The following is a 25018-nucleotide window of genomic DNA, read 5'->3' on the forward strand; positions in this document are numbered from 1 at the left end:
GGGAGTCATTGTTTTGTCAGCTGCTGCCTACTGTTTCCATTCATGAAAACTCTGCATCAGTAGGACCAGTTGGGTGCATTTCAGATGATCACCCATCAATGAATAAATCCACTTATAGCGAGTTTTCTTCACTTTATTTCCCACATTGTGCCTCATGAAGAACAACCACTGTTTATGGATGTATGCAAAATTGCTTTATTTCCATTTTTTCCTTTTTCATACATTTGCTGTGTAATAAATAGACATGAGAAACAGGCTGATGCTTCAATCCTCTTCCCATGCCAATTCTGCACCTTTGTTTTTTTTTCTCCACACCGCAAACAACTTTTCATAGAATTTACAACAGAAAAAAAAACAAACAAAAAAAAAAAACAAAGCTTGACACAAGCCGAATTTCCTGCTACCAGCTCACCGCTTGCCTCATATGTTACATTAACCTCTGAGCTGTGTTTGAGTAGCAAATCGCAGGGAACAAAAAAATATATATATTTATATAGTTATTCACAGTTACAGTATTTACACATTTCAGGATTACAAAGCAAATGGGCAGAAAATGAAGACGTTTCTACAAGAAACAATCTTTCGAAAGGGAGGTGGAGACTTTTCCTGTACACAGTGGACCTTTTTCTTTTAAATAAACAACCTTTTAAACCCTCAGATTCCTTTTACAGATCCCTGAAAATATTTTTAAATACTCAGTCTTTTGTTTTAAAAAAAAAGAGAGGGAGATGCATCTTAAAAGTGTTACCCCTGTGAAGATAAAAAAAGCTTTAGATCTGCTGTACAAGTAATCATATACAATATAAACATCACTGGTGGAAAAAAGAAAAAAAAAGAAATACCAATCCAACCAAATGAAAAGCAATGACAGACTGTCGGGCTAAGAGATGGCGCAAAAGCAGAAGTGCAAGCCTCGAGTGCATTCAAATATTTTTTTATCCGAATGACTACATAAGGAAAGACCGACCCACGCGGACTACGGCTGAAGTCTGCCGGGGTCGCAGAAACACTTCTGTCTCGCGCGAAACGTTGAACACTGGTAAAGTGTTGCAGCTGAGAGGAATCTATGAGCACACAAACATGACGGTCACCCCCAGGCACAGAACAAGGAAGCCGAAACATCAACATTAAAAATACAGGCAGCAATTGCATGTGAACACAGCTCCTGGTGACAGCTCCCTAAAAATCCCCATTGCCTGCTCAGGTGAAACAAAGACAGTTACACATTCATATGGCACTTAAAACGAGAAAGAAGCATTTTCAAACGCTGCCCAGTGGATGTAGACAGGAACTGATTACATTTTCTTGCTCTGCATGATTGGTTGGCCTTCTGCGCTGCGGCCTACAGGGGGCAGTGCGCACAAACACACACAAACATATGATTACAAATCCTCTCAATGAGAAGCCTGACGCACACATTCACACACACACACAAATATAGTGTCTTTGAAGAAACAAGCAAGAAGAGATCTACCTAGACAAAACTGGAAAACTATGGAATATCATTAATACAAATTTCTGCACGCCATCTTTAAATCTTTGCATAAACTAATAGGAAGCAGCTTGATCTGTTATTGGCTGGTGAAAGCAGGGGTGATATCCAAATATTCCAGATTTTGTGGCAGGATGTAACGATTTCTGTTGCTTGTTTTTTTTTTGTTTTTATTATTATTATTCTTCTATCAGTTTGATTAATTTCCAAGAAAACTGGTGCAGAGGAGGTAGGAGCGAGAAAGCAGGGTTGCAGTCCGTGGCGGGCCGTGACACTCCGCCGCCTGCTGCCGGGTGGAAAAGAGCGCCGTCTGCCATCTGCTTGGGTGCTGACCACGTCTTTCACCACAGAGAGGTGTTTTCCTGGTGGGCTTGTGCGTCTCGACAGTGTTAGTAAGCAGCTGAACATGTGAGTCTGTGTTGTTTTTGTTTTCTTTGTACCATGTGTGGTGTACATAAAGCTTATAAGACGAATGAGAGGGGGGAGAAAGTGTAAAACTGTACAAACCGTGACTGGATGTGGAAGGAGCCATGCTGAAATACTGTCTGACGTTGGGGGTGGGGGTTGGTTGCTGCCTCAGCAAGTCAAGTGTTTAGTAAATTCTGGGTCACTGGCAGACATATAAAACTATGAGTTTTTCATTTCAAGAGCACCATAAATCGTAAACAATCTAGAGTTAAATATGTGAAGAGTGCCGCGCTGGAAGCTGAACCCTATCCAGACGACTTGCAGGTTTCTTCTCCCAAACAAAACCTTCCCTCTTTCTTCCTCCTCGTCCGGGGTCTCGACATGTGCATGTCTGGGAAACTCGACAGCGCTTTCACACCCTGGAGAGGACTGACCTCAAATGGACGTTAATTCAGCGTTCCCCTACAGTTCTCCGCCCCGCACAAACACGGGATCTTCTCGTCCTCGATGGGGAACTTGTAGTCGTAAGTGATCTCCTCGTTGACGTTAATGGGCTGTCTGGAGTAGATCACAATCTTCTTTTGAGACTCCACTGTGATGACCTTCGCATAACAGTTAGGCTGAAGGAAAGGGAAAGAACAGGTATATTTAGAATATGGTTGCTTTTAAGCTCATGTTTCGGTTTCATATATGTGGTGCTGAAGCTTTTACAAATAGGAGAACCACGTGGCTGTCGCCTTACATTGCAGCTGTGGTTGATGAAACGGGCGAAGTTGCCACACTTCGTAGCATCTATGATGGTGTCGTGGTCAACACGGAACATGTAGCTGCTACCGATGCCCTCCTCCTCGTAGCGCTTCTCCCGCATGTCCGCAATCACCTGCCAGTGGAAGATGGTCGCTTGTTAGAAGGTTCACAGCTCTGAAAGCTTTTTTCTGACATAGAAATCCACCGGGTCTCAACTTTAATCAGTGGTGCTGAATTGTGCATCTTGCCATCAGGCAACACATCAATAGCTCCGGTCCTCTAAAGCAAAATGAGCTACCTCGCTTGGTTGCAACACTTTGTGCTGTTATGGCACTCCAAGCAACATGTGGGCATCAAGGTTTGGTTGTGTCCCATTTTCAGAGGCTGTATAGAGCTTGCTATATAGTTGCCCTGTGTTATTTATTGGTTATGATGCTTTAGTTTTACTATTCACATTCTGACTACTACTAAAGTTACTTTGACTTTAGGTTTTGTTGTTGCACTTTGCACTATTTCTGGCTGTTGTTTGCAACAGAAATGCAACCCTGAAGTCTAGGTATATACAGTATAATCCCTCATAAATATTTAATGGAATTACTCACATCAAATATTTCTAAATAATCTAAGAACTAGGGATGCACCGATTGTACGTCCACCGAAATTAAATCGGCCGAAAATGGCAAAAAAAGTGCACTTTCTAATAAATAGCCTAATAAGTCAAAAGACTTTTTTACCGAACAATTACGCTGACATGTCGGCAGTGTGGAAGCATTTTATAGTGTCCCAGAAAGATCGCTGTTTGCAGACACTGTTCTGCTGAATTATCTCCTAGCACATCCACTCCATCTGTGGCTGGCTTCTTAGAAAAGGCAACAAACTGTCTGACCCACTTTGAGTGTTTCTGTCACTCGTTTGTGAGAAGGCGATTAAGCTAGCCGCACCTAAATTTGGAGTCCACAGGTATTCAAGCCTTTATGATAACTGAAACGGACAAGAGCGAGCTGACAGGCAGGTTAGCAACTTTATCCTGGTTCACGGTTTTCAAAAGAAGGTCTCTATACAGTATGGAAATAAGATTAATTGGATTATATTCACAGAAAGTAGAAAACATATATTACATGTGTCCATTAAAAGTAAATGGACACATGTAATTTACTTTGCCAGACCCTCTCATGTCTCAGAGACTATGGGGGTGGGCCCCATAGTCTCTCCAAATCCTGTGGGAAACACTGAGTAAAAAGCACATTTAAAAAAACACAACACTTGAATGTATTTGTTCAGTATTCAGCAAATCTTTTCAGTATATGCGGTTTTGGCTTGGCCAAGAATTGTCATTTCGGTGCATCCCTACTGATAACCCTGGTTATTAGTAACATACATATATTTATTTTTGGAAAATAAGGAACACTGAGAGTCAGGTACATTGGCTGATTTGTAAAAGTGTCTGTAACTGTTTACACACCTGCAGAAAACCAGCTTCAAAACGAACCAATCACAGCCTCTCACCTGTCTGATGTTCTGTCCCACGTACTCGATCACCATTTCATCAGCAGCAATGGGCTCCATCGCAAACAGACCCCAGTCGTGGATGAGCGACTTGCAGAATCGGATCTTTTTCTTACGGAACTGAAAGAGAGAAAGTGTCACTTCTACGCATCAGGAAAGCTAATATTCAGTGGACTTTTTGAGATGGCAAAAGTTGCAATGACAAAAGTCTGTTTGTCTTCTGTTCTTGTTTACTGTTCTTTTTTTATAAAATCCAGGGTGAATCAAACTGCCCCCCCGCCCCTCCTGGAGCAAAGTTCTATTTGACTGTGTTTACCTTCAGCTGGTTGAACTTCAGCAGGTCACTGTCACATGCGAACGAGGACAGCAAACGTCGCTGCTCCGAGCGCCGCTCTGAGCCAGCCCTGGTAGAGGCGTGGACCTGTGCAGGAATGCTCATACCCTGGTGGAGAAGATGGAGTCAGAGGTGTTTTCCCACAGCAGGTTTACATATATTTTTAAGCATCACAGTCTGTTCTCAGCAGCCTACCTGTGTGTCAAACGGCGGCTCCTCTGACTGCAACTTCGTGCTCTGAAGATACTTGATCTTATCCTTCTTGTCGATTTTGTAGTATCCCTCGCTCCGCGCACAGCCGGTCATGTGATCCCTCATGCCATCGTCTCTTCTCTTTTTCTTCACTCCAGGGATGTTGGTAGGTGCAGGGAAGTCAAGGAAACTGAAAGGGGCTTGAACCACCGCTGGGATGCAACAACACTACTGAAGCTCCACAGATACTCAGTACCAGCCAAAAAGTTCCTCATTTTCGCCACCAGAGGGGGCTGCGTTTTGATACACAGTGCAAAACAACTATTAAAAAATTCACGTATGTACCTTTCTAACTGGACTGATCTTTGCGGTGTGTGGAGCACAAATACACAAAAAGATTAATATATTTAATAACATTTAGTGTAAATCAGCTGACATCAAACAGTAAAGGATATAAGGATGGTTGACCCAGAGCGTGTCGTTGAGCCAGTCGTTACCGTTATCCTGTTGGAGCATCTTGTCGTAGGTGATCTGCAGAAGCCGCATGTCCTCCTCATCTATGCCTTCGTTCCAGATGTCGTACAGGATGGTCATCTCCTCAAAGTCGGTGCGTGGGGTGAAGTACGACCGGGGAGGCGAGGTGACGGGGGACAGGCTGCCCAGCAGCAGCTCCTCCCAGCCTCGCCGTGCCCTCCGTGTAGTTTTCACGGCCACAGGTGCCTCTTCTTCGTAGGACAGGAAGCAGTCTTCAGCAGGCAGGACCGCCTGAGGCTCAACCTCTCCTTCCCGGAAGTCCAGGCTCGGGTGGATGGGGGACTTGGCAGATATCGTTTGCGAGCATAGATCGCTGACGTGCGGGTCGTGCGGCAGTGGGGTGGACCCCGATGAGAGCTCCAGAGACTCATCAGCTGCAGAGACAGCTGGGATCTTTTTGCCTTTGGGTCGTCCAGGTTTCCTCTTTGACGGGGCAGTATCTGATGGCACAGGGACGTCTACAGTGAGACCAGCGGGCAGATCTTCAGGGACACTGGCTGAATGCTCTGTTACAGCAGACAGGGCCTGGTTAGGCAGGGCACTAATGGGCGGCTCCTTAAAAACTGGTCTATCGTCTAGGCTCTCAGAGGATATTTTCCTATTAAGAGTCAGTGCTGTGGGGTCAGGGAAGACAGGGGTGAAGGTTAAGTCTCTTCCTGGAGTGCGGGGGACTCCAGCACTAAGGACAGGGGACTGTGCAGGGTAGGAAAAGGGGCTACCAGGAATGTGAGGGGAGCTGAGCAACAGGCTGCTGCCCGTCAGCGGGCCTTCACTGCCGGGTGTGTTGGGCACTGTGTCCGTGCTCTGGGACTTGCCCAGACTTCGGGCACGCTCCATCAGGTCCCTGCCTGGCGTGCGGGGGATATCCTCATCTGTGGGGAGCCTGGCCCGCTGAGGGAGGTCAGGCAGAGGACCAGGGGGTGGATGAAGGAGGGAACGGCCTTCTAATGCCGGGTGAGGAGGGAGAGGGAGGTGCATTAAAGATGCGGAGACAGATTTGGGAACAGGTGTGTTTGCATCTAAATGGGATGGGGCTAATCGACCGGGGGTGCAGGCTACTTCCTCGGGCTCTGCTTTACCTTTGGCTGTTGTCTCCTGGTCGCTGTCGGGCAGGGTGCCTGTGGGAGTAGGTGGTCGAAGGTTCGCTACATGCTCCTGAGGTTCAGACTTCACCACAGGAATGCTGCCGTCTACACTGATGTTGCGCTCTGTGACTACAAGACAAGAAAGTATTCTTCTTATTTAACTTCTGACAAATATACTTCCAAATGATAAATACCTGTTCGACCTGAATAATAATAATTTAGGAGCAAACACTCACCTGGGATGCCTTTTGGTGATGGTGGCTTCAGGTCCTCCATTACCTCCTCCTCGGGACTAGGAGGTCTGAGTTTTGGCTTGCTGCTTAGCCCCTCCCTGCTCCTCTGGTCCTCCTTATCCTCTGGGACTGGTCCTGCAGGAGGACTTGGTGCCTTGGTCTCTAACTCCACCTCCTCTTCATCAGAAGATGAAGACGTAGAGGACGAGGAGGATGAGGAGGTCTTGGTCTCTTTGCCTTCGTGCTCCATGTCTTGTTCCGGTACCTCCTCTTCTTCCTCCTCATCCTCTTCCGAGCTCAACTCGTACTCAGACGAGCTTTCTCCTGAGGAGTCTGAGCTGGCCTTGGAGGACGCTGTACTCTCTCGTTCTGCAACAAATGAGGCAAATAAATGATAGAACACAGGAAACAGACAAAAAACAACCAACTCTTGCCGTCTGATATTTAAAGTACCGTCATCAGATGAATCTGAGGAAGTGCTCTCACTGGACGAGTCTCCCTCGTCTTCATCATCACCGTCCTCATCACCGCTCTCCTAAGAGAGGATCACAAATTGTAAAGATGTACACAAAACACACAAATATTCAAAGCACACCATGTGAAGGATAATCCAACAGATTCACGATGAATTGTAATTTCTGAGAGCTTACTTTGCCTAACAACAGCCTATCGGAAGCCTCAGTTTCATCAGGCTCCTCCCTGTCGGACAACGACTCCTCCTCCTTCCCCGAGGTGTCCACCTCCTCCTCTCCCTCACTGTCCAGTTCAAGTGGCCGCGAGTGCCGCCGCTTTGATGACATGCTGTCAGCATCCATTTTGGAATCATCCAAGGGGAGCTCAGCTGGGTCTCGATCCCGGTCTGAAAGAAATGAACCACAAGATAAATTAGCTATTTGCAATTTCATAACACCAGGAAGAAAAAGTGAATTGTGAATGTGTAGACCAAAGAGTATTTGGTCTGTTGTATTGATAGTAGAGGGTTACCTTCATCCTCCAGCTCGTCATCCACTGGAGTGGAGGGTCGGGCCCGTTTATTGTCCCCTGCTGCTGCAGCCTCAGGCTTCCTTTTCACCTGAACACAACACACAACCATTAAAACACCAACAGGCAGTGCAACTGGTCAAGAGAAAAAAAGAGAGACATTTCCAGGCTTACCTTGAAGGAGGGTAAGCGGATGGCTCCTCGCAAACCGATTCCCAGGCCCATCCCCTCATAGCCCAATCCATCGCCCTTGTTCCAGTTCTCCAGCAGACTCGAACCCATGGTCTCTTTGGGTTTGGGTCTTTCTTCTTCCTTCGCCTCCGCACCCTTCACTGGAGTCAAAGACGCCTGTGTGAAAAACAGAACATGATTTTTAATGCTAGGTAGTTATTGTATTAAACCCTGTTATTTTACTGTATTAAACTGCAGACCAAACTCATGTTTAATACTCTGCTGTCACTTGTTATGGGGAATCAATATATTGTATGTGATTATTTCTCTCAAATTATACTTCTTGGCTTTGTATGTTTTAAATAAGTTTCTATATTCACAAGTTTGTGAGTAAGCCTGAAAAGTCTATTTTTGTCTATAAGTCTGATCAACAGTCCAAAACCCAAAAGTGTTCAATTTAATAAAGCAACAAATCCCCCAAATTGAGAATGTTGAACCAGTGAATATTTGGCATTTTACCTTGATAAATTAATGTAATTTATTGATCATCAAAATTTCAATTTCAGCCCAATTTGCATCACAGCCACAATTAATCAGCAGATTTTTTTAATGGAACTTTTCAAAATGATATTTACTAATAATGCCAGACTCTGCGAATGTGGGTTGGACAGAGAGATACATCAATTAAAACTACATCGAAGTTGTGTTAATTAGTCTTTTTTTAATACCTGCAAAAAGCAAATTGATGACTTGATGTTTATTGTGAGCATTTTTTTTTTTTAACAGGAGGCACACTTAGAAGTCAGAACAAGTATATTTTCCCATTACATATACTGTGCATGCGTAACTCTATAACACTGTATTTGTCTCTTGGACAGTGAAATTACTAACTTACTAACCTTTGCTGAGCGCTCCTTCTTATCCCACCAGTCATCAAAGGCTCTAAAAGCCACCACCTCCACCATTTTGCGGTTGAGGTCCCTCTTCATGATGGCCTTCAGCTCTTTGACAATGACCAGCAGCACACCGTCAACAGTGGCCTTGTGAGGATCCTCCTTTTTACTCTCATATCCAGGCGGAGGAACAGTAGGGTTGAACTTTGGTATACTGGGAAGCTGCCATTGTTGTCCGGGTGCTGCCGCGCCGCTAGCAGGTGTAGCACCCATAGACAGAGGCGGGTACGGTCCCCCAAAAGGCCCAGATGCACCACTGTCCATAAAATGTGGATAAGGATAGGGCCCTCTAGTCTGAGCCATGCGACTCAGCATCTGCTGCTGCATCTGGAAGGACATGGGAACGGTGCTCCACTGCTCCCACCGCAAGCAGTTCATCAGCTCCATTTGCACAAGTGGCATCATGCTATGAGGGTAAGGACTCATGTGCTGCAGCATATGGGGAGGCACTCCAGGATGACCGGCCAGGTGAGCATGATGTCCCGGGACGGCAGAGTGAGGGGCCAGATGGTGATGTGGCATGGGGAAGCCGGCCTGATGTGGGAGAGGGGGGAAGCCGGGAGGAGGGATGGACATGGTCTGCATCGGGGACACGGCAGAGTTTACAACAATGCCCTTGCCACAGTCTCCACCGTTGATCGGAGTCCCGGGCATCTCATCGTCAGAGATTTCCATGTCCTCTCCCGACGACTGATGACACTGTGTGAAAAAGGGATAGGAAAAGGGACCCGTCAGGACTATGCAAGGTCTATTTTTCACAGGTTATGCAAGCATAATCATCTGCCCTTTCACCTCCATGAGTAAACGCAGTCTACATATGGAGGCTTAAGATCGAAAGGCTCAGGAAAAGTTAGTAAGGCCCCTTTGGTTTTAACAAGAATTATGGGTGTAGTTTAATATTATTCAGTATTAGTTCTGTACAATACCTGATTTTTAGTAACAATACCAAATCAATAATTTTTATTTAGACACTTTACTTGTCATATGTCTCCAAAAAGAAGCCAGAGTTCTTAAATGTTAAATGTTTAAGCACAAGCAGTCACTCCAGAACTTTGCCTGAATAAAATCTAAATGAGGAAAAATATGTACAAAGAATAAGTAAACAAAATTACTAATGTGACAGAGTGTTCAATGCCATCCTACAGTATTATTAGTCACTACCAAAAAGTTTCTGAGGTTTGATATTCAGTGAGTCAGAAAGAGCAACAAATAATTCAAGGGCTGATCTAAGTTCAAAGTTTGGTATTCGTGCTAGCACAACTGACCCGTGTGGTAGTTCAGCACGTTTCCAAATAAAGCCGTTTGCTCTGGGCATCAAACTTTTTATTCCTAAAACCATAGTAGATAATGTGAATGCAATGATAATGTCAGCACTGAAATCTCATCCCTGCCTGTTTATTATCATAAAAAGGATCTCTATCACAAGCGCTGCAGAAATGAAACCAAGTAGAATAAACTATGCATGGGGAGTGGAGACGTTATGACCGGTTTGCAGTGCTTGCTTTGTGATAACTTGAAATGTGAGACGCGAGACGCTGCGGCCAATCCGGACTGTCAGGCTCAGCAAAACCAGGAAGTGTGGTGCTGAATGGGGCAAACAGCCAAACTGTGTTTTACTCTGTGCAAGACTGTGGTGAGTGTTCAAAAGAGGAAACAAGAGTGTTCGATTCTCCAACAGCAGAACGGCTCTTATTTCTCCTTTCACAGCACAGCACAAAGTGTAGAAATACAACAGCACAGGCCAGATGGTGTTACTGTGACTTCAAACAGGGAGATCAGCTTAATATGAATGTGAAGGAATTTGTCAGGCTGCAAGTTATCTAAAAAACCTTTCATTCATAACTTATGTCAACTGTTTTACCTGCAGCGACAAGGATTTTTTAAAAATTGTTTTTACTTTCATCTTTTATACGCATATTCAGAGACCATTGTGTTAATAAACTTCACCACAAAGTTCTTAGACAAATAGTACTTATTCGTTGTTTTAACATCACACTTCTTCTTTGTACAAAAATGAACAACAAGACCGCAGTTAACTGAAAGAGCAGGCAGCTTTCTTGTGATGCCTTCATACATGGACTGTTGTGAAACCGGAACTTCCTTCACAAGGCAGAATGAAACAAAAGGGAAAGTTAACTACTACCACCTTACACTGAAACTAGACCTCTCTTCCTGTGTCCTCCATGTAACCGTCATCCACAGCTGTGAGTAAACACCAGCACTGTGCTACTATCAACTATTCCAGACCGCAAACACGAGCTAATTTTCGCTACATTTGTGCCATTTCCTGTACAATGTGACAAACTTAAATATGCATATTATAATTTTTAAGAAAAAGGTATTTAAATGGTTTACACAAATATAAGATCTGTGTCTTACCGTGTCCATTTTATCAGTGGGAGTGTGGCCTCGAAAATGTCCATCTTTGAGGTCATTGTTGCTCATCTTCTCCTGGACAGGAGAGCTGATTCTCTTCAGCAGGGAGGCAGTTCCAGGAATTGGCTCTTCATCTTCCGAGTCTGGCAGTGGGGTCGGACTGATGTCCTCCAAACCTGTGCTTGAGGGACGAGAATTTTGCTGGGCACCTTGGGAGCCGCTCGTGTAAGGGGGAATTGGGGATAGCTGAGAGGACGAGGAGGAAATTGGACTTCCCTCCATTCGCACCTCAGTGTCCGAGTCTCGCTCCTCCAGGAACGGCAACAGTTTTGTCCTTTTCTCCTTGAGGAGCATCTCGATGCGGGAATCCAAGCTATTGCGCTCTGGATCCAGCGTGGGGGAGCCAGGTGAGGGGCAGTGCTCTGGTGTTTGTGGAGGAGGCGTGGTGGGATGGGGCACGGGCTCCGGTGGAGGCTCTGGGATCGGGGGAGTTTCTGGTCCATCCTTGACGGGCATAAAGTCAGTGGCAGCTGCCAGAGGCGGCTGCGGCGGTCTGAGGTACTCGCCTTCCCTTTGCGCTGGGTGATGGAAAGCTGGCTCTGACGGGGGGAACGCAGGGGGCAGAGGAGCCTGGTAGGGCGAGAAGGCGGACTTGAAGTTGGGCGTAGCAGGGGGAGGCGCTGTGTAGGTGAAGGAGGGGGTGGAGGGTGGAGGTTCAGGTGGGGTGTGTTGGTGCTGTTTGAAAGGAGCTTGTTCAGACGTCGTACTTCGGTACATGTTGCTGCGGTACTGAGGCCTCTCCGGTCTGCGGTTGTACGCATCCTGGAACTTACTCTCGTGTCTGCGAGATTTGTAACCTCCAGAACTCTCGGCCCGGCTGGACTGGTACGCGGGTGTGGACTGCCGACTGGAATAATTGGAGTCTTGAGAGAAGGGCGTACCTGTCTGCCGTGGGGTATGAGGGGTACCCTGGGACTGGGGTGTGTCCTGCCTTAGGCTGGAATAGCCCGTCTCCAGGGACAGAGGAGTGGTGGAGCTGCTGGGTGGCAACGTTCCTCCAGCAGTAGACACACTGCTCTCCGACAACCTGCGGATGGGCTCGCAGGCCTTTAGGACACAAACAGGATCGGGATGAGTCAATATGTCACAAGCAAACACACCAATCAAACCTCCACCACCACAACTAAAAATGTTAAAGACCCCTGACATTTGGTTTACAGGGTCTTTAGGTTGTAACTTCAATGCAGTCATAGTAAATAGTTGGACAACTTTCCTCACAGATGACTAATTTCAGTGTACATCCATTAAGATCTTCTAAAAAAAGCAACTAGTGAACAAGAGTGTCTAGGCACAATGACTGGGCGATATCATGCTACAAGGCCAAAGTGCACTTTTCAATAGCTCTGTGATTCAGTGATTTCCACAGGTACGGGTCAGGATAACATTTTCTTCTGCTCTACTCCGCCACCCTGCTGCACTGATAAAATAGATTACAGATAAGGACATCAGCTCAGAATGGCAAGTTGGTTGATTTCTACAAAATAAACGCCACAATTCAGTAATCACAGCTACGCGAAAATATACAACTGTTCTCCAGGCTGACCTTGCAAAACCCATTAGACTGTACTAAATTATATTATTATCTGACTCCCACTGTCACCATTAAGGGAGCAATTTCCGCATAAACCTCAACGGTGACCATAAAAATACAACTACTCACCAGTAAGGCTTCTGCCAGGCTTCGAGGAGAAACTTCTCTGGCCTCCTCTCCACCAACAGGCAGAGTCCGCGGAGTGTAGGTGCCATTCATCAGGAGCTGGAAGTACCTAAGGCGATTCTCACCTGCAGGAAGGTAAACAAGCGTGGGTCTGATGCCAAGTCTACAAAGCAGGTTTAATGCCTGCAGGCTTTATTCAAACTCATCTGGCATGATTTAAATACCAGTGATTATTCAATTGTAGCTAAACCCCAAATCTAAACATTTGTAGAGGGGCAGCACACACTTTCCTTTGAGTACACACTTCCAAGTTACTCTGAAACCAGTAGGCGCCTTACTAACTAACACTCTATATTATTTATGCCTGCCTTTATATGAAGTGTAAACTGTAAAACTCTATTATGTTGTGCACTTAATATTATTAATGGACATGGTCATCTGAAACATTATGTGTGATACATAGATGCAATAATCCCATGGCCCAAACATGTCAATAGATTTAACATATCTTACACAAAATGCAACATTTGCTTGAAACCATTCTTATTTAGACTATAAAAAAAAGAATACATTTGTGGGAATAATTCAAGAGAGTAGCACTTGTGTACTGAGTAAAAACTGTACATAATTTAATTAATAACACCAGTCATGATTTCACTGTTTAATCTAGCACAAATGCAAAACTGTTCAAATAATAAAATACTTTACACTGTCTTAAAAATGAATCAAAGTTAGTGTTCTGCATCAGTCAAAAAAATAGCCTTTCAATCTTAACTTGGAACAGCTAACTAATATTTCAGAGATCTGAAGGGGGAGAGGACTCTGACAGATCGTTTTGTGTTTGTTTACAGGTCTGAAATTATGCACAGTGGGAGTACACAGCACCCTCAGCTCTGGGCTCATGGGAGCAGACTAACATTCAATGAAATTAAATTACCCAATGTAACCAAGCAACGCGCCTAAATGTACACACGTGACATGCTGCCCTCCTAATAATTCAAAAACAAGGGGGCATTTGGCTTTGAGTGTTGTTTCGCTCCTGCAGCAGAGAGCAGGCTCGATCGTGCATAAATGTAGGTTACAAGTCTTATCCTCAAATGGCTGGATCTCTGTTTACCTTTCGGGTCCAGCTCCACGTGGATGATGTTTCCCATAACAGACGTGTCGTGGAGCGACTGCACGGCCACCTTGGCGGCTTTCACGCTCTCAAAAACAACTTTGGCGATTCCCAAGTGCTTTTTGTTCTTCGGATTGTACAAGATCTCCACCTCCTCGATTTCTCCAAATTTTTTGCACATGTCGGTAAGAAATCCTTCCCTGATGTTGTCGTTCAGCCTGGCAAATGTCACCTCCTTTGGAGGCACGGGGCCGATGTAACACTCATCGATCTGGAAGAAGAAGGAGAGGGGTTACCGTTACAGGTGCTGTCGGGTTAATGATGCACCATGTGGGGTCATTTCTGACAGCTGAGATAAGAACAACAGTGCCAGAGTGGTTACGATGGACATGCAAATCCAGTCAGCTCTCTGCAGGCATCAGAGCAGCGCATGTTATTTTGGTTTTAACAGCCCTCCGACAATCATACTTTCACTCCACATCCCAAAGATGAGTGAGGGGGGTGTGTCTGCAACTTCTGACAGCCCCCCTCATCCACATGGAAAAAGCTGGCATCACACTTTCTGTCAGAGTAGATACCTTAAATTTCGGCACCGGTAGGTCCGTCTCTTTGTACTTAGTCCAGAGACGACCGATCCTGGGGTCTCGGACGATGTCCACTGGTGGCATCCCGGGGTTCTGTAGGAGAGGAGGAGGGGGGACACAATACTGTTTATCCATTCACAACTTCACATGGCTGTTGCAAAGTAGGTTTACACACGCCGGACGCGGTGTCTAATTAAAATGAACACCTCCGACACGCGGTTCACGATGTCGAAACATGCCCGTCGCCGGCCACGACAACACAGCCACATTGTAACCTATCATGGAGGTCGGCTACTCGGTTACTATTGTAGCCGTTGCGCCGCGTCAAAGGTGGTCCACTTACGGGCATGTTGAAAGTCTGTCCATCGTAGCGATACAGTTTGTGCGATCCCTTCTTGAGCGCCGGGTCGATAATCAACTTGTAACTTCTCCAGTGGTGACTCCGCTTCTCCGCCGAGCCGCAGCCGGGATGACTGTCCATGCCGTTCGCCAAACCTGAAACGACAGGCAGCGACAAGGAGAGAAGAGCTATCGTGAGGCAACGCTAAACACGGTCCCGTTACCAGCCCCCAACACTTTCCACCAGCCAAACGTTACAGATGCATGACTTCGGTGGCAGGGGTAGCCCAAGTGAGAGCGAAAACGGGGACCTAGCGAATATCCCAGCTACGGAAAACAGGCATTAGGAGGGCTGGAGAAAGAGGAAAAAAAGAACAAGCTTACTTGAACTCTGCTTTCTGCCATGGTCTTCGTTCAATCTGTTTCTCTCGCCTGGCTTGGACATGGTTCGTCCGATCGAGTGATTTTGCTTTAATTGATGAAAAGACGAAATCGCTTTCCTTTCGCCGCTTACATTACATGATTTAGCTTGAAGAATACTGCCTCCTTTTCGGCGAGAGCCAACACATATTGTGTGCCTCTGGTCTGTAGCTTCTGTCTCTCCCACAATACACCGCTAGGCTCTCCCACCTCTGATGCCAGTCGCACTTTCGTCACAAACTTATTTCTATTTCCTCCGGTAGCTTAAAAATGCTATCGCCTTGTATAAAATTGCAATGTTTTAAGCGACCGCGATAGTCGTGCTCGTCTGTGTGTGTGTATACACGAGCTCATTGTGGGCATGGTAACAGCTTTGTGTGGCTAAACCGCTAAATAATTTTTGTGTGGAATCTGCCGATTGCATTTACTCAAATGGCAAACACAAGATAGACACAGGGGGCAATATCTTCTTAACTGCCACTAAAGGCTAACATAATTATTTGGTCGCAGGTTTTTGTGGACAGAGCTGGGACGTTCACAAATACAAACATGTCGGGCCATATCCGAAAACAAACAACTCCTGTAGAGCTAGTTGTTGAATACTAGTGTGAACTGTCTAACAGAGGAATAGTAGGCTAATTTAAAACGACACACAGTTGCTAAGGTGTTGTATTAAGCAGCCATGCTAACGTGTATAACCGTTGGAATGCGGTTTGCTCAGTCAGTTAAGTCTAATCCAGACCAACAGAGTAGTGCCAAACTGTTGTGTGTTAAACAACCGCGGGACATTTTATTTATATAATCCTAAACCCGTGTGGACTTCTCGTGTTTAATGAGTTTTTTTTATGAACTGTATTTTGTCGAAGAAACTGGATTTTGCTTGACATTGCCTGGTGTTTTGCAGTGCTTGGGCAATTGGCTGGTTAACAGCGGCAGCTCGGCGGGCCAATCAGAGCGCAGCAGCAGAGGAGCTGTCTGCTATTAGAAGCACGGCTCAGGAGTCCTTCAACAGAGAGCAGAGAGAGGGGGCTGAGCGCTCTCGGCAGCCATTTTCCTAAAACAGGACTCAATGGCCTATATGGGTTTCCTTTGTTCCAAAAGGGATCTTACACTTGATTTCCTCATCTCTCACGGACTATGATAAAACTATGATTCCTCCTTTTAAAGGATTGAGAAGAAGGAAGAGAATGTACTGGATGTAATACCCTGTGACATTTTGAGCCTTTTTTCCTCTGCCTGGAATCCATCTTTGTCTTAACTAGGTCATGGCACACCCATATAAAAGTATTTATATTTCTTATGTGAAAAGAAACCAAAATGTTGTGAATAAAACAGCTTTTATGTTTTTGGAGATGTTGAATTAGAAAGAAAACACAGTTAAAGTGACATTGTGTAATGGCTGGTTGCTGGCATTGCACATATGGCCTTGTAGGATAAGAGTAGCAATGAGTAAGTTCAACTCTTTTATAATTTCAAAGTTTTGGTAGTTTATTAATGTAAAATGTGAGGCATGCAATACCTGTTATTAAAAATATTTTGTCTATTTATCTATTGAGCAATCAGTTTGATCACAGAAGTTTTAGGTGGGATCTGTAATAGCCAACTTTATTCAGTATGTTCACTGGCATGCTTACAAATAGCATATATAAAGTCTACAGTTTAGGTTTTATACCACTGCTCCTCAAATGACAGAAAGCAGGCCATAGATAACAAATGGCCTTTTGTTAAATAGTTTATTGTGCTGCCTGCAATTTTGACTGTTGATTGATAACCCATTTGCTTTGATTAATGACTTTAAACACTTTCCTCTCACAACAGCAACGCTTAACACACTGATGGCTTATGTTGCACCCTCCCTACAACCGTGGAGACAACTGCAAGCACGATTAGGTTTGTGCTCTCCATTTGCTATTTAAGATCCAAATACGTCCAAAGTGTAAACGTCGGCTTGACCTTACTTCAAGGGCACATTCAGACTACGTTTCTAAAGAAGCCCAGTCAGGTAGCCTGTTTACAGTTTCGACAACGGTTTAAAAAAAAAAAAAAAAAAAAAAAAAAAAAAAAGGACTGTAAAACCTAAGAGGAAACAGATGGAGGGAAAACTCTTATGGTGAAAATATTTACCTCAGCACTTTGGTGAAATGAAGTTAACAGGCCTAAACGCAGGGGCAGGAGGAATGTTTTCAGCTCCATCTTCGGATCCTCTAATAATGGCATTAATAAGGGGTGGGAATGCGTCTCCTGAAAAGGAAGGAATCCATTAGCACGAAAGACAGAGCTCTTTTGAAAACTTTTTGATCAGTGGTAGGCATTGCCTCTCAGCCAGCGAATATGCATCTTCAAGCATCATCTGTGTGGGCAATATGCAAACCATCTCCTCTCTCTCCCCTGAAGACAGGATTGCAGTCAAGTAGGCTATAACCTCTTCCATTTCGACATTTCTAACTGAGCTACAACATGTTAAACCACAAGGAAATGTTTTGAAAAGGTAATGGATTTTGAGCTATTTCACTTAATTTGCCAGTGTATATGTCTACATGTAAGTATTCTTATAGAGGACAGACAACATGAACAACTGTTTAAAACGCTACCAGCAAAACTATAGGCTATTGACTCTTGTAAAAAATTAAATTGTCACCAATATTTTTTGATTGATATTGTAAACTTACAGTTAGTATTCAAAACATGTAATCCAAGTCTTAAACGAGCAAAGGAATCTTAAAGGGAGAAATCTTGTATATTTCACTGCTTTCCTTTGTCCAAAGAGACCTTTTGGTGAAATGTAGGCTACACTTGTTCAATGGTTTCTCTGCTGTTCTCTTGTCTCAAAATGGCTTCTTTACAGACAAAGGAGAGCACTGTGCTGTAAAATGTTGCTGCGCCATAACTGGGTGAGGCTCGTTCACTCGGGGAGAGAGCAGGTTTTTTTTCTTTCCCGAGGACGTTTCTCGGTGATTCAACAGGAAGTCTTTACACCGACCGACACAGGGGCGATTTTACTCGAAAGGGCGTATGTTTGACATGAAGACAAAAAGGAAGAAAAGCAGTCGACAGTGCGTGTAAAGAAGCAAACGTTAATAATAAAGTGGCGTATTCAGGCTGACTCGCCCTGGCAACGGCAGTAATCCGAGAGCTCTGGACGTTTGCCACGAGAGCTCGAGCGCGCTGCTCCCTTGCTGCGCCCCCACACACTGCCATATAAGGTCATCAGGAATCCTCTGCAGCAGCCCTGTTGTGCTGTATCTGGGTGAAAATAACACCGGGGGTGCCTTTGGCTTCCGCTCGTGCACTCTCTGGCTCGAGACAAAGACCGGCAGATCACCAACATCGAGTGTGTGAAGTGTGCAGATAGGCCTAATACAAAAAATATTTTATTCGGTAAAGGAGTTGAAAATACAGGAGGGGGATTATTCGAGCTCTTGTAATGGGTCCTCAGGTGCGCCATCGTTAAACCCTTTTTTTGTGTGTGTGTGTGTGTGTGTGTGTGTGTGTGTGTGTGTGTGTGTGTGTGTGTGTGTGTGTGTGTGTCAGAGGCCTGTTTTTCTTGTTATCCACTCCTAGATCCGGCTGCCAAGTGCGCAGGTTCCTCCATTGGCAGGTCACGAGGCTGTTGACCGCATTAATCTCTCCCTGCTTGCTAGACCCCCACCCCCTCCCAGTGCAATGGAGACACAGTTGTGAAGGTTTTTTATGTGTGTAACAAAGGTGAACATTTTTCGTTCAAATTCGGCAATGACTTTATTTATAAGCCTTTGTTTAAAAAAAAAAAAAAAAAAAAAAAAAACACCCTCCCCGGTGGGTTGCGCCATTCAGCTTTGCGCGCCGCTGACAGACTGGAATATTCCACACAGAGGATTGGCCTCTTTTCTGCTGGACAGCTGTCTCTCTGCAAGGCGAAAGACTATTTTTGACAATTGCTCTTTGTTTATTAATTGATGAAAATGGGCTGTACACGTATGGATGTTTTGTACAGGTATAGGATATTTTACTATCCTTTTTATAGGCTACGTTATGCACATGTTAGGCTGCCAGTTTCACCTTGTAAGTCAAACAAGCACTCATTTTTATTTTTATGCAGGCATTTTTCATAGCTATGCAACACGATATCGTACTGTAGAAGCATATGGGGCACATGAGAACGGTGTATGGCTATTTCTGTGGAGTCAACCAGTCAGACTCATGTATGCCCTCTCTTTCTGTCTTTCTTTTTATGTTCAGCCTTTGATTCTGACGGATTTTTCTTGAATCAAATCAGACTTCATCGGCGCATTGTGTGTGTGTTTTTTTTTTTTTGACTACTTATGGGTAAACTCGCTTATACAAGGATTTTTCTTGCAGATTGGTGGTACTGTACTTATTTTACTTAAAACAATGACTTTTCTTTCTAGCTCTAATTTGCATGTCTATGAGTTTGGTTGGTTTGTGATTCAGTGTCTTTTTACTTGGCAATATTATCACATGTCTGTTTCTGAGATGTTTAAATAAATAGACTATACACTAATTTTTAATGTTTTTTTTGTTGTGGAAACTTTTGATGGACTTGCAATTTCTAACTTTAAAAGATTTTTAAGCTCATAATTAAAATAGTATTTTAGGCTGTCATGACATATCACATACTACACTAAAATACACAGTGAACATAATTCATGTTGCTGGATAACATGGCTGTGTGGGAGCAATTTGCAGTTTTGTTGTCAAATTGCCTTTAATCAGTTCTACACCAATCAGCTGATCTTTAGCCTGTGTGCTGTATATCACTATATTGCTTCATTAAGTTATTGCAGTAAATATGTGTGAATTTAGGGTTTTTTCTTAAAATAGGCAAAGTAAAGGGCAGTGTCAGCTTATCTTCTTAAAGGGACAGCTTGCTCAAATTGCCAGCACTCCTGCCCACTAACTGGATATTTTTCTACCACTGACCGCTGAAATTTAACCTTTAAATTTGACTTTGTGTCCTACCATAGTTTGAGTTCAATTGCCTTTATGTCAGAGAAAATATTCCAGACCAGAGACTAAGTGAATATGAGTATTTTCAAATACAATATTTGTATCTATTCTGGCTCATTCTCTATGACCTGCTTTCTCCTGACACCCACTGCAGCCTAACTACATCAGATTTCTGTAATTATTAATCATCGACATGGCTGAAACATATCCCCAAACCTATATATAATTTTATTACATATGATTTAATGTCCATGAAAATTCATCCAGGTCATTTGATATCCAGTAGTAACTCAAAGGCAATTGTCCAATTGCTTTTAATCATGACTAGACAAACTACATCTGGCTGACCATCTGAGAAGTTATTTCTCATGCCCTAAAACAGCCAGTCTGCCTCAGCCTCCTCCTTTTTTTTAAATTAAAAAAAAAAAAAAAGCACATAAAATGTTTCCACCTTATAATAAGGTAACATACTGTACCTCCAAATGTTTTCTCCAAAACAATCACTTTTATTTTGCTCATGTAATTAGTTAGTTGCTGCCTAAGATGTCCGTACATTGCACCCTGGGACAAGAGAGAGGATAGTTTGTCTTGACGCCCAATCTGTGATGTCACTGCTGTGTACAGCCATACAGACTGAACAGAGACATATGACGGACATCTTGCGGCGTAAATACCCCAGGGGAGTCATAATGATCACATTAAAAAGGGAAAATACAGGAATAAACACCGGATCACTATTTCTACCAAATACATGTATGTAGAGCATTATTAGATTCAGCATATAGACTAGTTGCAAGATAGCTTAAGGTTTATTTAAAGGCTAAAGACTTATATACAATCAATTAAAATTTCTGATCCACATACATTTTGGTTTCTCATAAATTGAGTGTTTCAGTCAATCATCATGAACATGGAATCCCACATATATTACAATGACATAATGAATTACCATTAAAGGAATATTCCACATTGATTCAAAACATCCTCGCCTGATAATGAAAAGTGTGGGTGGCCCAAAATGAAATGCAGTCAGCTGGTTTATTATGTTACAGTTTGTTTCATCTAAGAAGAGGGAGTGGTCTTTTAACCGAACAGGTTTCTGAGAAAGCAAGTTCACAAAAGTTAAAAAGTTATGACGCAGTTGCAAGATTAGATACACATACTGGGCACACATCCAGCCCATTCACCACCCATCAGAGCAACTCCAGGCGACAAGAATCTAAAACATTTATAGTGTCATTTCACATACACACTTCTGTTTATGGAGGCAGTGCCTCAGATGGAACTCCCACCCATAAAATGAAACTTGCCTGTTTCATAGAGGAAGTAGGAGCAGCCAGACTCATCTACCCCACATGTGCAACTCAGCTGCAGCTCTCTTCTTACCCAGAGATGCTTTCAGTGAGCAGACTGATAATAGGACAGGAGAGAAGTGTAGGGGGTCAATTGGAAACAGCTTCGATGTGACAGGAACAGGAAGTGGTGAACATAGCAAGCTACCTGGTGAAACATGAGGCTCGTCTGTTCCTCTCTCTTGACACTGCCTGTAAATCATCTCAGCCTTTCCAAATATAGATCCATCAGACTTTGCCATGTATTTAACTTAAATCTGGAGGGAGTTTCTTCAGCCCCGTCCTGCCTGGCACTTGTTTGATTGTTGGGTGTCGAAATGACACAAAACGGTGCTGCGACCGGTAAGGGTACCACAAAAAAAGGAGATGAACTAAAAATTGTGATAGTTGGAGATGGAGGCTGCGGGAAAACATCACTTCTGATGGTTTATGCGAAAGGTGACTTTCCAGAGGTAAGAAGAGCTTTCATGTCATGTACCTCATCTCTTAAAATATTAAATAATCTTAATTTACTATATATCAATTTAGGAGTACAGGTATGTTTTTCTTACTATAACTGTGAAGACATAAAGAAATATATGAAATATTGTTGAAATTTGAACATATCTCTGCCCTTTTCTCAATCCAAATTTAGTATAAACAAAGTGAGCTGCATTTCCTAATATTATAGTGTTCACTAATAAAAAATGCTATAACTTATAAGTGGGCAGAAACATGAAAAGATATATACAGTATATCTGTATCATCAACATCTTTCTTTTGTGTGTCAAACAGAAATATGCGCCATCAGTGTTCGAAAAATATGTCACCACTATCTCTCTTGGAGGAAAAGAGATAAAGCTCAATCTGTATGACACAGCTGGTAAGACTCTTCACCAAAAAAAAAGGAAAATCACCTCCATGTTGAACATCTTTGATTCATTTTTGTAGTATCAGCACAGTACATTTCACATTATGTGGAGAGACCTCAAGGTTTGGAGTCCGCTGAGCTCAGTGACTCACACACTCCAGTGTCCGCTGGATGGAATATAATAGAAACAGACAAACAGCACATATACTGACTCAAGAGGGTGACGCTGGTGCGACTGACTTTTTAAAAAACTTTTATATCTGTTAAGATATTAAAGTTCAGACATCCCACCACTGTGTGCTCTGTCTCTGTCTCGTCGATCTGACACTGACAGACACAGAGGAAGTGGTAAAGGTTGTCGTTGACGTCAGCGCATCATCATCATCTTTCAGGAACTGATCCACTGCTTGTGTATTAATCAGTAACTATACTAACAAGCTGTTTTGGAATGAACTTTAGAGGCACATTTAGTGCCTTTAGTTCCTCCTTATTTAATGTTGTGAATGTGCGCTTTAATTTACTTTTTATGTTCGATGTGATTTTAAACAGCGGAGTTACTGTATTTTTATTTTACCCATCGACAGGGTCAGACTAATATTTGAGCTTTATTTTTAATAGTTTACAATATAATATATATCACTACAACTCTAGGGCTCAGTATCGAACATCAATTTTTACATACAATAATATATGAGTATTGTTACAGTTGTGTCACATACTGAAAGGCAGATTATAATTCAGAATTTTGTTGATATTTGCCGTATGTTATTTTAGGTGGCGTTCGTACGCAGTTATTTGTCTTAATTCAAAAGCAGGACCATTTTGTATTAGTAATAGGGCCTACCTAAATCGAGATATTGATTTGGCACCTAATCCTATCAATTTAAAGACCCAGCTTGAACCCACTCTAAAATCATGTGTTTCAGAACTGCTGGATCTCTCCTATGTGAACTAACTGAAAGGTTTTTTCAGTCATTTTCAGGAAAACTCATGATGAACTGTTTTGGCAGATTATCTTTTTTGTGTAACTGCAGCAGGGTGCCTTGCATCAGCTGAAAAGGAAGCTGAAGCCAGGATGTGGTTTTACACATCCACCCTAACTTTTGAACATACATCATATCTGTGTGTTCAGGCTGTTGCAAAGCAGACCAGTTTTTGTTTGGTCCATGCTCTTCATTTTACACACATGAATTGTTACTTACAATTGTACGCTCACTTTTACACTTCACACTACTATCAGCTAACACCTATTGCATGCCTTCTTTCTTTCTTTCAGGACAGGACGACTATGACCGACTTCGGCCGCTTTCATACCAAGAAGCCAATCTGATTTTAGTCTGCTTTGACGTGACTAACCCCACCAGCTTTGAGAATGTCCTGATAAAGGTAATCATTTATACGGTGCATTAACAGCCTGCCAAGTAATGTCAGCATTGGAGGTTCAGCTTTGCTGTTCAAATTTAGTTTGTAAATGATTGTTGGAGTGTGGTGTTGGCTGCATTCTTTTAGCTATGATTAGCAGCTGAGCCTGCATGTGGACATTGACCCAGGTGCATGCAGGGAGGACTCCATGTTGTGCTGCTTACATATAATGTGCTGTTAAACAGTGTAATCCTGAAGCACGACACATGCAAAATACAGTGGCTCAGAGCCTTAAATTATTATTTTGCTCGCCCAGTGGTACCCAGAGGTGAAGCACTTCTGTCGGGACACTCCGGTCATCCTCATTGGCTGCAAGACAGACCTCAGGAAGGATAAAGAGTGTGCAAGGAAGCTCAAGGCCATGAATCAGGCTCCCATCACTTACACACAGGTAAGGCAAGAAGAAGTGTGCAGACATTTTTTGATATGTAGAAAATAGGCCTATGCAAGAGGAAGTACCATAACCACCTACCACATGTATCTCCTAGTTTCAATGCAATAACAGATCCCTTCCAAAAATACATTTGTCTTTACTGATTGCCTTTATATCACAGTCACACATTCTAATTCCCGGTGTTAATGTTGGGTCGGGGCTGTAGGGCGAAGAGACCCGTCAGCAGATGAATGCAGAGCTCTACCTCGAGTGTTCGGCAAAGTATCAGGAGAATGTGGAAGACGTTTTCAGAGAGGCCACCAAAAGAACTTTGGCCTTCAATCGCAAACAAAGGAACTATAAGAGGAAGAAGAAATGTGTGGTTTTGTGAAGTCAAAAGGACAGAGGCTTTGAGGACTCCACCCCGAACAGCAGTTTGCTTCAGAAAGTTCTCATCAGTCCCTGTAAGTTTGGGGCCCAACTGAATCACCAGTGCATCTCCCTCCACAGTCACAAGAAAATGACAAATGATGTTAAAAGGAAAGACAATTTTGCAAGAAGCCACAGCAGTGTGGAGATTTTCTGAAGTGGTATGCAACTTGAAATGCCTTCTGTCAACGTATTTTTGTACTTTTGTATGAGAAGTCATTTTTATATATATATATATATATTTTTTCCTGATGGAAGGTTTTGTACTGTTTCCAAACCAGTGTATTTTAATCAAAACATATCTATTGGAGGAATTTGCACAGTGAGTTCTTGTATTGTCAACTTGGATTTTTTTTTTTTTTTTATCCAAGAGGTTTTCGTAAAAAAACAAACAAACAAAAAAAAACTGCTGGTAGATAACAAATTCCCAGATAAAGCAGTTGTTGAAATTCAATA

At 43.3% G+C, this 25018-nt stretch overlaps 2 protein-coding genes and 1 long non-coding RNA gene across 4 annotated transcripts; 2 read left to right on the forward strand and 1 right to left on the reverse strand.

Annotated features, from left to right (window-relative positions):
* Nucleotides 1-171: 171 nt before the first annotated feature.
* On the reverse strand, nucleotides 172-17430 carry setd1ba (SET domain containing 1B, histone lysine methyltransferase a). Of its 2 annotated transcripts, none has more exons than XM_038733954.1 (18): nucleotides 17314-17430; nucleotides 14774-14925; nucleotides 14425-14523; nucleotides 13847-14117; nucleotides 12733-12854; nucleotides 11016-12119; nucleotides 8583-9335; nucleotides 7687-7860; nucleotides 7516-7603; nucleotides 7182-7390; nucleotides 6985-7066; nucleotides 6535-6900; nucleotides 5135-6427; nucleotides 4683-4849; nucleotides 4470-4595; nucleotides 4154-4273; nucleotides 2643-2780; nucleotides 172-2520 (listed from the first exon to the last, which is right to left on the reverse strand). In XM_038733954.1, exons 2-18 carry the CDS (start codon nucleotides 14909-14911, stop codon nucleotides 2347-2349), a joined length of 5424 nt encoding a protein of 1807 aa, XP_038589882.1. In that variant the 5' UTR covers nucleotides 14912-14925; nucleotides 17314-17430; the 3' UTR covers nucleotides 172-2346. The 2 variants fall into 2 exon arrangements, with proteins under 2 accessions (XP_038589882.1, XP_038589881.1); XM_038733953.1 differs by lacking the exon at nucleotides 17314-17430 and adding an exon at nucleotides 15154-15428.
* Nucleotides 4507-5028, forward strand: LOC119914590. The gene is made up of 2 exons (XR_005446794.1): nucleotides 4507-4636; nucleotides 4838-5028. It is a non-coding gene; the product is annotated as an uncharacterized LOC119914590 (long non-coding RNA).
* rhof (ras homolog family member F) lies at nucleotides 17424-24954 on the forward strand. The gene is made up of 6 exons (XM_038733983.1): nucleotides 17424-17677; nucleotides 18035-21940; nucleotides 22263-22350; nucleotides 23615-23724; nucleotides 24017-24151; nucleotides 24360-24954. The coding sequence occupies exons 2-6, from the start codon at nucleotides 21806-21808 to the stop codon at nucleotides 24522-24524; spliced, it is 633 nt and encodes a 210-aa protein (XP_038589911.1). The 5' UTR covers nucleotides 17424-17677; nucleotides 18035-21805; the 3' UTR covers nucleotides 24525-24954.
* Nucleotides 24955-25018: the final 64 nt, after the last annotated feature.

The sequence above is a fragment of the Micropterus salmoides genome, unplaced genomic scaffold, assembly GCF_014851395.1.
Source record: "Micropterus salmoides isolate LMB-PRFRI ecotype aquatic unplaced genomic scaffold, ASM1485139v1 Ms_hic_scaffold_20, whole genome shotgun sequence".
NCBI classification, from domain to species: domain Eukaryota; kingdom Metazoa; phylum Chordata; class Actinopteri; order Centrarchiformes; family Centrarchidae; genus Micropterus; species Micropterus salmoides.

What these genes read in the sequence shown, in the direction of transcription:
- setd1ba (XM_038733953.1), bottom strand. Translation starts at nt 15,214, where the DNA reads ATGTCCAAGCCAGGCGAGAGAAACAGATTGAACGAAGACCATGGCAGA. An exon ending in GACAGACTTTCAACATGCCC is followed by an intron (nt 14,524 to 14,773) that starts GTAAGTGGACCA and finishes CCTCTCCTACAG; the next exon opens with AACCCCGGGATGCCACCAGT. An exon ending in ATAGGCTGTTGTTAGGCAAA is followed by an intron (nt 7,067 to 7,181) that starts GTAAGCTCTCAG and finishes ATCCTCTCTTAG; the next exon opens with GAGAGCGGTGATGAGGACGG.
- rhof (XM_038733983.1), top strand. Translation starts at nt 21,806, where the DNA reads ATGACACAAAACGGTGCTGCGACCGGTAAGGGTACCACAAAAAAAGGA. An exon ending in CGAAAGGTGACTTTCCAGAG is followed by an intron (nt 21,941 to 22,262) that starts GTAAGAAGAGCT and finishes TGTGTCAAACAG; the next exon opens with AAATATGCGCCATCAGTGTT. An exon ending in CAATCTGTATGACACAGCTG is followed by an intron (nt 22,351 to 23,614) that starts GTAAGACTCTTC and finishes TCTTTCTTTCAG; the next exon opens with GACAGGACGACTATGACCGA.